The following is a 14,785-nucleotide window of genomic DNA, read 5'->3' as shown; positions in this document are numbered from 1 at the left end:
TGAAGAGTTTGGGGTTGTAATCCGTAATCTAACATAAGATTTTGTTTTAATAAACCAAAAGTGATTCATACGTTAGTGGATTTATATCAGTGTTTTCAATATTTTGTAATTTCATTGGGATAGATATAGCAATGGAAAAGCAATAGAGAAGTACAGTGTGTGTGTCTGAGCGCTGTGTGTGGTAGAGAACATTGCCGCTGTTGCTGTTCGTCACTGATGACAACCACCGCGAGCCCCTCAAAAAAACATTCAGAATCTCAAATTCCAGCTCCAGATCTTTTTTTGTATATTTATGGTAGTAAATCTGTGTTGAGAAGATTCCAGAATTACTCATTAATGCAGTGACCAACATCACTGTAATGAGACAGTCTATGATACTGCTTCATTTTGATCAAAATGAGGCACTTTATACCTGTGATTTCCAGAGCCGGACAGTAACGGAGTACATTTACTTGAGTACAGTACTTAAGTACAATTTTGAGGGATCTGTACTTTACTCGAGTATCATTTTTGGGGAGTACTCATGACTTTACTCAAGTACATTTGAGAGGCAAATATTGTACTCTTTACTCCACTACATTTCTGTCCATAACTGTGAGTACCCATTACTTCTTCTTCTAAAAAAAAAAAAAAAAAAAAAAAAGGAAAAAAGAAACATCTTGGAAACCCTCAATTTGTTGTTTCCCTCTCAAATGTGATTGGATTGTGCAGGCGCCACTGATTGGGACAGCCTATCAGAAATCACCTTCAGCTTTCCGCCAAAGTCAACTCCATGGTCAGATTTAGATAAGAGACGAAACCATGGACGAAACAATGGATGAAGACGCAGCAGGTCCATCCCGGGAGCGATATTTTTTTTCCCAGGATGGTAGGGGAAGACTCATGAATATTCATTAGGGAAGTCATCCCTGATTGGTCTTCATGAGTCTTCCCCTACCATCCTGGGAAAAAAAATATCGCATCCCGGGAATGTGCCAACCCGTGGCCCCACCTCGCCAGACTATTTAAATTTTCTGAACAAGTTAATGATAGTTTTCGCTTCAAGTGTTTGCTGTGTTTACCAATGTAAGCACTGTGGCAGCAGTAATGCAATATTTAAAAAATGCACTCTTGTACTCTTGATACTCAAGTACTTTTAAAAACAAGTACTTTAGTACTTTTACTTAAGTAGACATCTGACTGTAGTACTTTTACTTGTACTTGAGTAAAATTTAGCAAGGTGTATCTGTACTTTTACTCAAGTAATGTAGCTGTGTACTCTGTCCGCCTCTGGTGATTTCCCTGCTGACCAGGTAGGGGTTTACTACCTGGTCAGCAGGGAAATCACAGGTATAAAGTGCCTCATTTTGTGCCTCATTGACTTCCATAGTAGGAAAAAATACTATGTCCATATATAATAACAGTCCATAGACTGTTTGGTTACAGACATTCTTCAAAATATCTTCTTTTGTGTTCAGCAGAATAAAGAAATTCATACAGGTTTGAAACAACTCAAGGGTGAGTAAATGATGACAGAATTTTCATTTTAAGTGAACTATTTATTTAAAAGAACCAATTTTTTTTCTTAGTGTGAAGAACTTTTTTTTAAAAAAAAATCTAAAGAATCTTTTTCCATTATAAAGAACCTTTTGTGGAATGGAAAAGTTTGATGGATGTTAAAGGTTCTTCATGAAGCTAGATGCCAATCAAGCACCTTTATTTATTTTTAAGAGTGTACAATAATGGTCCTTTTTTGATTTTTTGAAGGCAAAAGTCCCTAGGATCCTTAGGGCAAGAGTTATGTAGTTTTGTTTTACAAAAATGTCTGATTTTGTCTTTGTGGGTTTGGAACGACATGAGGCTGAGTAAATAATAACAGCATTTTCAGTTTTGTGTGCACTCTTCCCTCCACCCTGGCTAACAAAATAATAGGGCTCAAGGCCCATTGATAATCTGCATATGTTATGAAGATTGAGTGGGAATTTACAGTCCAGCTGGAGATAATTTCCTACTAGTTTAGCATAAATTTTATTCTTCATACATTCCTAGCTCTCCTATAATTTCTTAACAATTGTTCCACGAAATTGCTCTGTGACCAAAAATATGATAGTTATGCTTTTTCTGTTTTCAAACCATGGGCAGAATTTTTATGTCACCCAGGTGGGGGTTTTTTGTGTTTTTTTGCCTCGCATGGCATGATAAAGCAGTGCATTTTAATTATTGGGCCATTTCCAAAGAGAAGGATTTCTGAGAAGTGATGTATATGTAAAAAAAAAAAAAAAAAAAAAAAAAAAAAGTGTGTGTCCAGTCTTAAGTTCCGTTTTTTCATTCCCAGAATGCTTCTGGATGAGTTGTCAAACTTTATAGTCCTATGGCAGTAGAAAACACAGTTACACAGATATTCCAGAATTTTTCCCTGCTCACAGCTCAGGCATGACTGCATGGAAAATGTCAGTGGAGAGCTCCTTTGTTATGGTGAATAGTAAAGCCTTTACAATCGAAATGTACCTGAAAGCGAGTCTGGAAGGCCGTCTGCAGCTCTTTGTGCAATTATGTTGCCAGGTTATGTCAATCACTAGGCTAGAAGATTTGTTTTGATGCCTGTGGCTGTATTATTGTCCAAGGCTTGATATTCTGACATAAGAAAGTATGAATCAACAGATCTGTACTGAATCCATAAGGAAAAACAACTATACAATTTAGTTAATGAGAATATTAGATATCTATCTATCTATCTATCTATCTATCTATCTATCTATCTATCTATCTATCTATCGTAATTAATTAATTTATAAACCACTTCAAAACTCAACGTCGCTGTCATAAATGTGCTTATTTTCTTATTGACCTAGTAATAATACAGAATCATAAATATTTCAAATCATTTTCTTCATGAGCGTTTCTTTGTTTTAAATTCTTAACACCCCACCCCACCCCACCCCAAAAAATCTGTTTAGCAGGTTTAAATAATATTTGGATTTTAGATTTCCAATGCACTCTGACTCTTTTGAACCCTGCTGTGTATTGCAGAGAAAAATCTGACAAAAGATACGTTGGATGCTACAGACCGATGCAGCAATTTATTGCCCTTGGTTAAACATGTTACCATGGTGCTTGGTTAGTGCTGGTCTGAGGTTAAAGTCTTTTAGCTCAAGGTGCTCAGAGCGTACAGTGTAATGTGATAGAAGGTCCAGAAGCTTATAAAAGCAATCATTCCAACAACTGGCTGCCAGGAATGGTTTCTTCAGAGATAATCTCATGTGTTAACGCTTTTGGCATCACTGGGTAATCTATTTAAAATCTTTAGACAAAAGAACATCATTGATAAATGGACCTCCTAGTTACTGAACAACCACTTGAACCTTCATTCATGCTAGCATCTCAACAAACATCTACACTTGATTGGATGGATTTCAATCCGTGCTGATTGATAAAAGCATCGCCTGTCCTGGGAAACGTTCATCTCCTTAGAACATGCAATTGCTATGATTTCACGGATGGTATGGAGCATCTCCTGCAGAGTTTTTTTTTCCATATTCACCCTCTTCAAGGTTAATGTATTGTACGCTATAACTCACCACCTTCCAACCCTTCATTCTAGTGCCTCTAGTTAAGGTCTACATTCCTGCTAGGACTTTTCTGGGATGTTTACCTCCAGACTTCTCTCAGACGTTCTGTCCTCTCTCCCCTCCACTCCCCTCCTCCTGGTTGTGGCGGTCTCTGGCAGCGCCTGCCGGATTCCTGCATGTCTATCACTCTAATCAGGCGGCCAGACTCATTACAGAGTCCACTTAGTCAAGCACCGCCAAAAAGAGAACTTTCCTGCTGTCTAACGGGGGAGGGCTATTTTCTTTTCATTTGGATGGGGTGCAGTGGTCTACTTCCACAGACTTGCTTTCTACAGGTTTTAAGAGTGCCCTATATGTAAGTTTACTTCATTAAGAGACCATAAGGGGGCAAGCTTGCCCTCTCTCTCTCTCTCTGCCATGCCGGAGACGCTGTCTAGCCCAAGGTGATGAGCGTGGGCAGAAGACGTTGCAGAACAATTTCAAAGCAGCGTTGTACCCAACCGTCATAAAAATGTGCAGCAGCCTAGTTTGAATCTCTGATTTCTTATGTTTATGAACATCTTGTTTGTGTGGGTTGAATCAATTTAGAATCACGTTAAGACGGAAAAGAAAATGCCAGTTATGGAGAGGAGAAATAGAAGCTGTGCATTTGATGGCCAGAATTTCATTGTTTTTCCATAACTTATTTATATAGTCCATCAGTGTTTAAACTATATAGTAAAAGGTACAGTGGGGTCCAAAATTATCTGTGAAAAGACTTTTATTATGCATAATTTTCTAGTTTAATACTTAATTTATTACAATTTATATTGTACTGATACATTGTATGCACTCGAAATTGCACTTGAGCTGCATGAACTCTACAAGTCACATCATTAGTGGTCTAGAAAGAGTGTAGAATCTTAATTAATATACTTAATATTTATTTATTTTACTTTTTTTCATTGATTATTAAAATGAGAACTTTTATTTGTTGATTTACATGACAAAAATAAAAGAAATTCAATGTGATCTCAGAGTTTTGGACCCTACTGAAAAACCATGGTAAAAATTACTTTTATTTTGGGGGTTACATACGTTGATGTGAAATAATACAAAATCTTTTCAGATTTCATGCTTGCATTTGGGTGCTTGATACAACTTTTTCTATGTAAAAATGTATATGAATGTATTCAATTTCACCATTCACATTTTGCCTTCACACCACTTTATTTTAAATAATTCTGCGTTTTGACGCATGAATTAAAAGTACAAACATTCCATGCAGTCTCTCAATTAATATAAGCTCAAAAAAACTGCATGCAATTATTAAATAATTCTTTCTAGAACAGTTTTAGAATTTAGCATTTGACACTGCAGGATATGGCAACCAACCATTTGCATATGGAACATAAAGTACATTAAGTTAATTGATTAATTAATATGTTGGCCATTAAGTGGTTACCAATAATTTTCTAGCATTTATCATCACTTTAAAAGTGATTTCACACTTACGTAACAGCTTGTAGCAAAGCAATCTTCAGTTATTGAAGCTTCAACCTGATAACACAAGAATTGCCAGTAATCGCCACAAAGGGAACGCACATGTTTTTCACACCAGGCTGGTGTGTTCCCGCACCACAGCACCCTAATGAATAATTAAACGGCACAATTTGCTAATGTGTTGCTGAACGCCTGCACCATATGAAAGCCGGTTGACACCTAGACATATAAAATGGCTGCGCAGGCCATGAATTTCTGCAGTCACTTAATATTGCTGCCACAAGGGCTGCGAGCTGCCAGGACTGGGCTGCCAGGGGCATCACCACAGCCCCCTCTTCCTCCCAGACCAGAAGCGAGATCTGGGCTATGAATGCTAGCATTGCTCCCCTAATTGGGCCTGGGAGAGGTTTAACAACCATGCTACAGTTTACTCTACTGACAAATAGAAAAATAAAGGCCTTGTTCAAATTAGCACCGTGAAGTGAGAAGTTCTAGAAGCCCTTGACTGTCTTGGCTGTCAGCTCCGTGCTTGCCTAACCTAATCTACAGAAAGAGGTTATTTGAGTTCAGTTCAAGCTATTCGCTTCATTCATTACGTCCAGAGGTGAAAACAGACTTCGGCTTCAGCCGAGTACGATCCTTTAAGCTTGCATGAGCAGGGTCAAGAAGCAGAAGACTCCAGGCGTCCAGATAAACCAGGTGTCCATAATGATGCTCTGGCTGCAAAGCAATTAGCATTTAAATGCCCTCCCATTCAATATGCATCTTGACTGAGCCGTATATAAATTAGTCAAAGTGAATTATTGATTACTGTAATTTAAGGTCACACACCTTCAGCTTCCTCATGGGCTGCAATTATAGCCACGCTCATGCTAACTAATTTGTCCAATTAGCGCGCTAATTATACGTGTATCGTGCGCCATGCAGGTTCCTTGATCTGTATTGAGTTATTTTTTTCTAAACATGTCACGAAAAACATATTTATTCATGCAGATGCTTTTACCCAAATCGACTTGCAAATGAGGAATAGTACAACACAAGTGATTCATCCTAAACAATCCGACAGCATTGCATTTCCTGTTGGCTGGTTCATGATTTGTTTGGGGACAAATAGCTTTGACAGTACAGTGACATTTCTAATAGTTTACTTTACAGTAACAAGATTCTTTTTCTTACAAATAGTGATAGTTGTTTGTCACACTGTGAACTGAGGTAGTAATCAAATGTGCATTCCTCAATGTTTCTCACTCATATAATGGAAAGTCCGATTTATTTGAATGAATCAGTGCTTTAGAACTGTTCAAGTAATATCTTTTTTAAAATATTTAGTAAAAGCCATTATTCCAGTCTTCTATAACACATGATCCTTCAAAAATCTTTCTAATATGCTGATTTGGTGAAATTTTTTTATATTTTGTGAAAACAAGCATTCTTCAGGATTCTTTGTTGAACAGAATGTTCAAAAAGAACAGCATTTATTTGAAATAGAAATCTTTTGTAACATTATAAATGTCTTCACTTTTGATCAATTTGATGTTTTCTGTAGAAACAAAATAATATAATCTTACTGACCCTAAACTTTTGAACAGTAGTAAATATCTATATGATATATATTATGTTGATATTTAAAAAAAAATATTTACACATTCAATATTAGCTTGTAGTGTAGCAAATTATTCAAAAGAGAAGCTTTCACTGTAACTTAAGTATCTTGTAGCTGGAGAAGCAACAGTTTCCATCACATTTTGTTCTCAGTGCTCATGTGAAAAACAACTACGATGCACCAGTGGAGAGATTTACTATGCTTGTTTGATATTGTGAAAAGGAGAATTTCTGTGCTTTTTATTTGCCATGTTTATGAAGGGAAATGGTCAAAGCCATCTGTCTCGGGAGTCTTCACTTGTAAGCTCACAAGACCAGATGTGTGTCCATCCAAGCAGATATTTCGGGCTGGTGAATGCTTCCGTTTCCTGTCTGTCAGTGTGTGAGATTCTAATGTGAGAGTGTTTGCTCCCAGCATTTATCTGTCCACCGTATGCACAGCTGCGACCCGTTTTTCTGCTGTGTGCCAGGATAGTGGAGGTGTCAGTTTTAGTACGAGCTTTTAGACTCCTGGTTTATAGCTGATGCCTCCTGAATAAATGTGTAGAGGTGTAATTTGTACTTTTACACTTTATATGAATGAATGAACTCTGTTTTGTGCTGATTTGATGCTGTTAGTGATTTGAAGTTTCGTTCAATCTTCAGACTTGTCACTTGTTTGTTGACACTTGTTTACATTGAGTTTACAGTTTGAATGTCTTGCTTTCTTTAGAGGTGAATTATCCATTGTCGATTTCACTATAAAGGTCACATAATGATATTAAAAAATCATTAAATAAAATGAATAATGCACATAATCAGTACCAGCCTTGACGTTGCAGAAATAGAAACCGTTTCTAAAATACTGTCCCTGTCTATCATCGCGTTTCACAGAGACAAAAACTCTTCTAAATTAACATGGAAAAGATACCTTTTATCACGTGATTATGAGGCGTTTGCATCTAGTTGGGATACGGTGTAAGATGAACAAACTTTTAGTAGAGCAGTGCACCTTCAATGTCTGTTCTGCATCAGAAAGACAGCAGCAGTGTATTGTCTTGGTCTCTGTTCGTGTTTTAAAGCAATTAAAGCCTTTCCAGGCTCATTTTACTCCCACAGATTGACAGTTGTCGCCCCTGAACTGTTGTATTAGCCCAGAAGGTCCACTGACATTAAAAAAACAGACGCAGACAGGAGCAGCCCTGTGTCGCGTTCCCGATAGAGCTTCCTGAGTGTGACATTTCACCAAAATCAACAAGCTGTCGATAGCAATTCTCTCGATTAGAAATCTCAAAGCCGCTAAGCTCAAAGCGCCGGTCCGCTGGCATTTGCTGCTCTCGGACATTTTGCCATGTTCACATTTTCACACGGTTCAAGATTGCTTTGTCATTTTTGCTGGATTTTGTTTGATCTGGTTGTTCAAGTCAAAAACAAATGGCCTTGCTGAGTATGACTAAAGGCCCTTTATGGCAAGTCCATGGAAATATATGAGATGAGAGGGAAAACAAATATTTCAATGCTTTTGCATTCTTGTGCACATTTTTTTTTTGCATTCACTCGCAAATCCTTTGCGTTCCTTCGTAAAAACTTTTGGGTCACACTTCAGATTAGTGTCTCACTATATTAACTGACTATTAACTACGACTTTTGACTCAAAAAACTCTTAATTACTGCTTATTAATAGTTAGTAAGGTAGTTGTTAAGTTTAGGCATTGGGTTGGATTAAGGGATGTAGAAAATGGTCATGCAGAATAAGGCATTAATATGTGCTTTATAGGTACTAATAAACTGTCAATATCCTAGTAATATACATGCTAATAAACAACTAGTTAATAGTGAGAATTGGACCCTAAACTAAAGTGTTACCAACTTTTGCATTCCCCCAAGAACGCTTCAAATTCCCCAAAATTTGTGAGTGAACACAAAGTTTCTCTGGGGAACGCAAGACATTTGCAAGACAATACAAAAGCATTGCATAATTTTTCACATTTTTTTCATCATCATGTCCTTTTAGGGGCTCCATACAAGTCAGCTCACTCAAAGTAATTGATTTTATTTCATGTAATTGCAACTTTGTTTTACAAATTAATATAATGCACTTCTGTAATAATTGTGAATTTAGATCTCACATTTGCAATTTTATATTGAACAGTTGTAATTGAGTATTTCTCACAATTGTGATAAAGTTCTGTACTTCATATGTCACAATTTGACTTTAGGTCTGTGTTCAGCATCATTAAGATACTAATATATTTTTATTAACATTTTGAATTTCGCTTTTATATTTATATTTTCAGTTTTCAATTTAATTTGAAAGTTTTAATAATTCTGTCTTGAAAACTCTCAGAGTGTTTGGCGTGGTAATGGATATGACAATGTTGATATTTTTGGTATTGGCATAATAGATCAGCTACGCTGCTGCTCCTGTTGGTTATTGCTGCTGCTGCAGAGCAAGTACGGGACTTGCTAATACACACACAACATGGTGTGTGACATGCTGCTGCTGTTCAATATAGCGTACATGAATTACCCGTAGCAGATCTATACAGGTGGAGCTGGGGAAGGTGGAGGGTTTCTGAAAGCGCAATGCAACTGCTACAGCAAATGCTGACCTGATACAGCAGGAACCAATCAGCTGTGCCCTTTAGAGGTGATGTGATTGCGAGCAGATTGAGTTAAGGACCTATTAGCCTGCGCCATCTAGAGTTTCATGTGTTGTTTAAGAGGAAGAGGTTAAACATCTAACCTGCCAGAAATGGGTAGTTTGTTATGGAATTGGATGTCAGTTTGTTTCACACAATTACACTCTTAATGATCATAGTCATTTATCTCCAGCAGATCTCATCAAGACTCTATGCGAGCAGAAAAAACACATTCATGTGGGACACACAGCCCCTCTTGGGTATATTCACGACTCTTCGCGCTATGAGCTTTGTTAGGAAATATGACTTCAGTCACAGACGCTGCTGGGTTTGGAATAGAACATCGTGTACCACACACTGTGGCAAATGTGTCATCCTCAAAATTGATTCAGCTTGTTTTGAACATCACAGTTACGTGAGTCACATCATACATTGTAAGACATGTTCTTTCAGTATGTGACAATATGTTTTTCTTTACTTTGTTCTGGCAAAGGAGGTTCAAGGCTGCTTAGCATTTTGTCGATTTTAAACTGAAGAGCTGTCTGAACAGTGTAGCAAGTGTATTTTCTTTTTTCTTTTTTTTATCAATATGATATAATTATGTTATTTGTTGTGCAGCTATTGATTTAAGGAGTATTAACATCCAGTGGCAAAAGCACATTATTTCAGGTATTGCTCTCAGCCTCTCCAGGTCTACAGATAATTATTTCATTATTTATAATTTCTTTTATTTGGCTATTTAAAGACTGAAATCAGCTCCTGTTTCCACTAATTAAGGACTCCTTTTTTTGAGAATTAACTTTGAATTAACTTTTTAAGAGTTGATTTCTTTGAACAAATTATGTATGTAAAACTGGTGCTACCAAAGTATCAGTTGTGGACTTTTGAAATGAGGAAGTAAAGTCTCCTTTCTGTGCTTGAGAGTATTCATCTTCAATTTAACTTTTTTTTTTTACCATTTCTGGGTATAGAACACCATTTACCTTACACTTTCCACCAGCAACCAATAGTTTAAAATCTATGATTATATTTGCATACTATTTAATTTAAAACTTGACATAAAAATAATAATCAGATCCAGTCTTTTTTTTAAGTGCCCATATTATGCTATTTTAAAGGTTCTTAATTTTGTTTTGGAGGACTCCAACAATAGGTTTACATGCACCCAAGGTAAAAAAACACTTTAATTTTCTCATAAAATACATTGCATATCACCTCATTTCTTCTCTCTAAACCCCTCCTTTCCGAGAGCCTACTCTGCTCTGATTGGTCAGATGGCCCAGTCTGTTGTGATTGGTCTACCGCTTACAACGCGTGTCGGAAATGAAATTCCATTACCATATTTGAATTTCAGCTCTGGATCTTCTTCAGCGCTTGAGTGATACGAACAGTAACTATGGCGTTGGTCTTACCGTATCAATTCCAGCGCGAGTCCTCATCCTTTTGAAATGCAAAGTGGATTCGCAGTGCTGAAAGCAGCGTTTTCTCAACATGTCGACAACACAAGCCAAACTTTCAGCTACAACGATAGTGTTTGAGGGCGGGTCAAAGTAGACGTTGTTCGCGGGCAACCAATGAAGACCATAGGCAGGCACTGTGCAAATTTGTTACATTGTTACGTAGATATGTAACAGGAAGTGAGACTGGAATTAATGACGACTCGTTTCGACAGTTCAGAATCTACTCTTTCTTTTAGGAGATAACAACTTTTTGTTGTGAAAGGTAATACTATATTAGGGGCACTAACAGGGACACTTATATATTGCTCCAAAAATAATACAGTACAAAATCAGTTATGTTGTAAAAGTAGAGTTTTTTGTCACTTTTATATGTCATTTTCAGCTACTATTATTAATAGCCATTTTCACACTAATAGTCAACAAATCCACAGGTGTCATGATGGTTACAGTTTTAATCAAGCCTAAAACGGCTCACAAACATTTCATATTTCAGCAATTTCGAGATTCAGACGTGACTAAATGAGGTGATGGGTTGTTTGCTTTGTAATTTGTCCATTCATTCCCATCTGTTTTATGAATTTATGCAGATTTGTGGAGTTTTTTTTACCAGACAACATGAATTTCATAATGTTCTAATCTTTCTTTATATAAGCTCTTTATAAAAACCTGACAACTTCGCGTTCAAAATCACGTTTTGTCTCGTAAACAGCTTTTATCCGCTGTTGGACTTGGTAAGTAAAATGAACTGTTTATACATTATTCAATTATTATGTATTCTAATTCTCATATTTCATAATATTTTTTGCTTTGTTTTTATTGTTGTATTGGTGATTATTTGTACATCTACATTTTTTTCCTCCCTTGTCTCCTCTGAAGAAACACCCCTGCTGTGTTTATTATTTCATAAAATACCAAAGGCTTATGAAGAACATAAAGTATACGCTGCAACAAGTCAAGCACGATTGTACAAATACAATTCGCTTTCTTTACCTATAATAATAATTATGATACACTTTGCTTTGGCTGAGTTTCATGTATTGGTAGCTAATGTGGCCAGTGCATGGCATTTGATGTCAGATGAAAGAATATGCATATCTACAGAATAGGTGATTTTCTAAACAAATTCTCGAAAGTTGCTATGACAACAGTGAGGCTGCCATTCCCAACCGTGAGGACAGTTTCTGGTAACAGGAATGCTTTGGTGTCTGCATTGATTACACTGTAATTAGAAAATTGAATATTTCTGTTTGGCATTGTGTTAGTAGAGAGTGTTAATATCATTAACTCAACTTACGTAAGCAACGAGGGGCCACATTTATACATCTGTTTTATGCATTGGTTTGTCTTCTGTGGAATTCTAGAGCAGTAATTCAGGCACTTTATTTTCATGCATTTTTGTCGTGTTGCATTTATTTGACTTACGGGTAATACAATACTTATACAATCTAAAAGGTTGTAACTGCGTAACATCTGATTTATTTTCTAAGCAAAAGCCTAAAAAAGACATTCCCAATTTTTGGAAAAAGGTTTGAAATGTTTGACTTTTCAAATAGCATGCTTAATAATGTATAATTAATCTTATTATCAAGATTAATGTTAATATAAATAATGTTCAAAATTCTACTTTTTTGTTTATTTAATTTTGCAGAGTCTTGGAGCCACTGGCAGATACGAAACCCATAAAAAGTAAGTGGTTTATTTTAAATACTTTACCTTCTAAAACTCCATGCAATTGCCAGAAATGAAAAGGGAAAATATGAAGACAATGAACAGATGTTGAACTAATTAAGGTGCTATCAAATGTTATATTGTTAAAAAAAAAAAAAACAGAAATATGATGATGTTTCAGTGTATAGTGTAACTACAGATGCCTAATGAGCTTGGTATGAACTCTTAATTATTATTATTAAATTAAATCCACTTCAGAACTAAGATATCAGAAGGACTTGTTATCTGTCCATCATGGAAAAGTTTATAGCTGTTATGCTTTGTGCTTCTTATCAATCTGATATCCTTGGTAATTCAAACTGCAGTTGTTCATCCAATAAAAATGCACAGAGGAGCTAGTTTCCAGGCTATAGGTTGTCCAATTATTATATGAATCCATGGGGGGTTTGTTAAGGATAGACACCATCACTCAGAAGCAGCCAATATCCGAGATTGTATGCGCTATTATTAGATAACATACATAATTTGCTGTTTTGGTCTTAGATGGACTTTTATGAAGGTTTGCTTTGTGGCATCTCAACTTGACTTAACTATCTGCAACATTTAATGTTTGATAATGTATTTATTCATTCATTTATGTGTTGCAGTTCATTTATGAGCGCAAATTTGTTGACTTCATAGGTTAACAAAATGAATGGTACGATATTATGATACCAAGGTCTCGACCTTCAATACATTTTTTGCATTGAATTCTATATATAGTGTCCAGAAATTGCCCTGAATTGTTCTGCACTCTGTGTTAATGGACAGTGTGTAATAGCTCTGGAAGGTGTTTGTCAGTCCTTTTGATGCAGTTTTATACAAGCATTGTATTCAGCTCAACACAACAATACATTTCTACAACCAGAAGAGCCTCTTATGAGGTTTTAAGCCACTTACCTGTCAGTTTGTTTGGCTAAATGTGTGTTTTCATGTACACGTCTAATATGTGCTGAGGGAAACTGTTCTGAATGCTTCCCTCTTGGTGAGAAACCGTGCTGCCTGCAGTCTGAATCAGTGGAGCCCATGCTATCCATTAAGAAATATGGCACTAGTAGTGTTGCCATGGAGATCAACTCAATTGAAGCTGCGTTTAAGCCTCAGGAAGACATAATCGAGTGCTTTGGCTTTCATTCCAGAGATACGCACTGCAACAGTGTGGTGGTGGTGATCTGTTGTTTTTCCAATTTAATAATTGAAATGATTTAAACTTTATTAGAAAGATAGTTTTAGTTTATCTGATGTTGCAATATTCCATCATGTGCATTATGCATGGCAGCTACAGAAATAAATACAGAAAAGGGTGCAAGTTATGATGTTTATGTGATAGTTGATTCCACAAATCCAATTTTGGGTTCAATCCAATATCCCCCACCACCCCTCCCCCCATCGCAAAAGTAGTAGTTTAGCAGAATGTTTGAGCTGCTCTCTTCCATTAAATGAATGTGAATAGGGACTACAGCCTGCCAAGCTCCAAAAAGCACCATAAAAGCCTCATAAAGTAGTCCATGCAACTTATTTAATATATTTCTAGACTTCTGAAGCCACAGACTGAAAAGTCATTATTCACTGGAAATCTTGCTTGACAGCTGTGGTCACCATTCACTTACATTGCATGGACAAGAGCAGCTTGAACTCTTCTTGTGTTCCATGGAGAAAAGAAAGTCATACTGGTTTTTCAAAAAAGACATAAGAGCGAGTAAATACTGACAGAATTTAAAGTCACCATGAATATTGCAGTATTTATCATAAATGATTAACCGTGCACGTCATTATTTCTCTTTAAAAATTCACTCGTAAAATTCTCCTCCCACTTGCAACAACATCTCTTTTCTTCTCTTGTCTTCGGCGTGAGGGTGGGACAACCTGTCACTCACGAGATCGCACAAATAGCAAATGACAACGCAATGATCAAATCATTTCCCGACTTACAAAATCAAGTCCTGCCCTACTTTTTTTCTTGTTTGAGAAGTCGTTTCACTTGCATATGCAACACGATAGGGAAGAAAAGACTATCGCAACTTCCGCGCTATGGCCGACTTTAATACCAATCTCGAACTGAGCCTTAAGTCTGTCATTATTTTGAACTTTATTTTGACCAAACATGAGAAAAAAATCAACTCGGTGTTTAGAACGCTTTGCGTCATGGGCAGCGCTCCAACATATAGCGCAACTGCTCCTCTGATGAGCCGAGTTCGATTTCTATCTCAAAGTCTTTTGCTGTTCTCGTTTCCCCTCTCTCTGCCCTTGCTTTCCTGTCTGAACTGTCCAATCCAATAAAGGCATAAAAGGCCAAAAGTATAACTTATAAAAAGAACAGCACATGGCTTCAGAGACAAAAATAGTTTGAACGTCACAGTCGTCT

At 36.7% G+C, this 14,785-nt stretch overlaps 1 protein-coding gene across 2 annotated transcripts in view; it reads left to right on the top strand.

Moving 5' to 3' along the window:
- ankfn1a (ankyrin repeat and fibronectin type III domain containing 1a) overlaps positions 1-14,785 on the top strand; it is an 83,809-nt gene that overhangs the window by 20,033 nt on the left and 48,991 nt on the right. For both annotated transcript variants that reach the window (XM_084135542.1, XM_084135541.1), the window contains one exon: positions 12,362-12,399. In XM_084135542.1, coding sequence (XP_083991668.1) covers positions 12,362-12,399 — 38 coding nt within the window. The remainder of the gene's footprint in view (positions 1-12,361; positions 12,400-14,785) is intronic.

This window comes from Abramis brama, assembly GCF_963993115.1.
Source record: "Abramis brama genome assembly, chromosome: 14".
Lineage (NCBI taxonomy): Eukaryota > Metazoa > Chordata > Actinopteri > Cypriniformes > Leuciscidae > Abramis > Abramis brama.
Note: the sequence above shows the minus strand (reverse complement) of the source record. Positions and strands in the feature narration are given on the sequence as shown.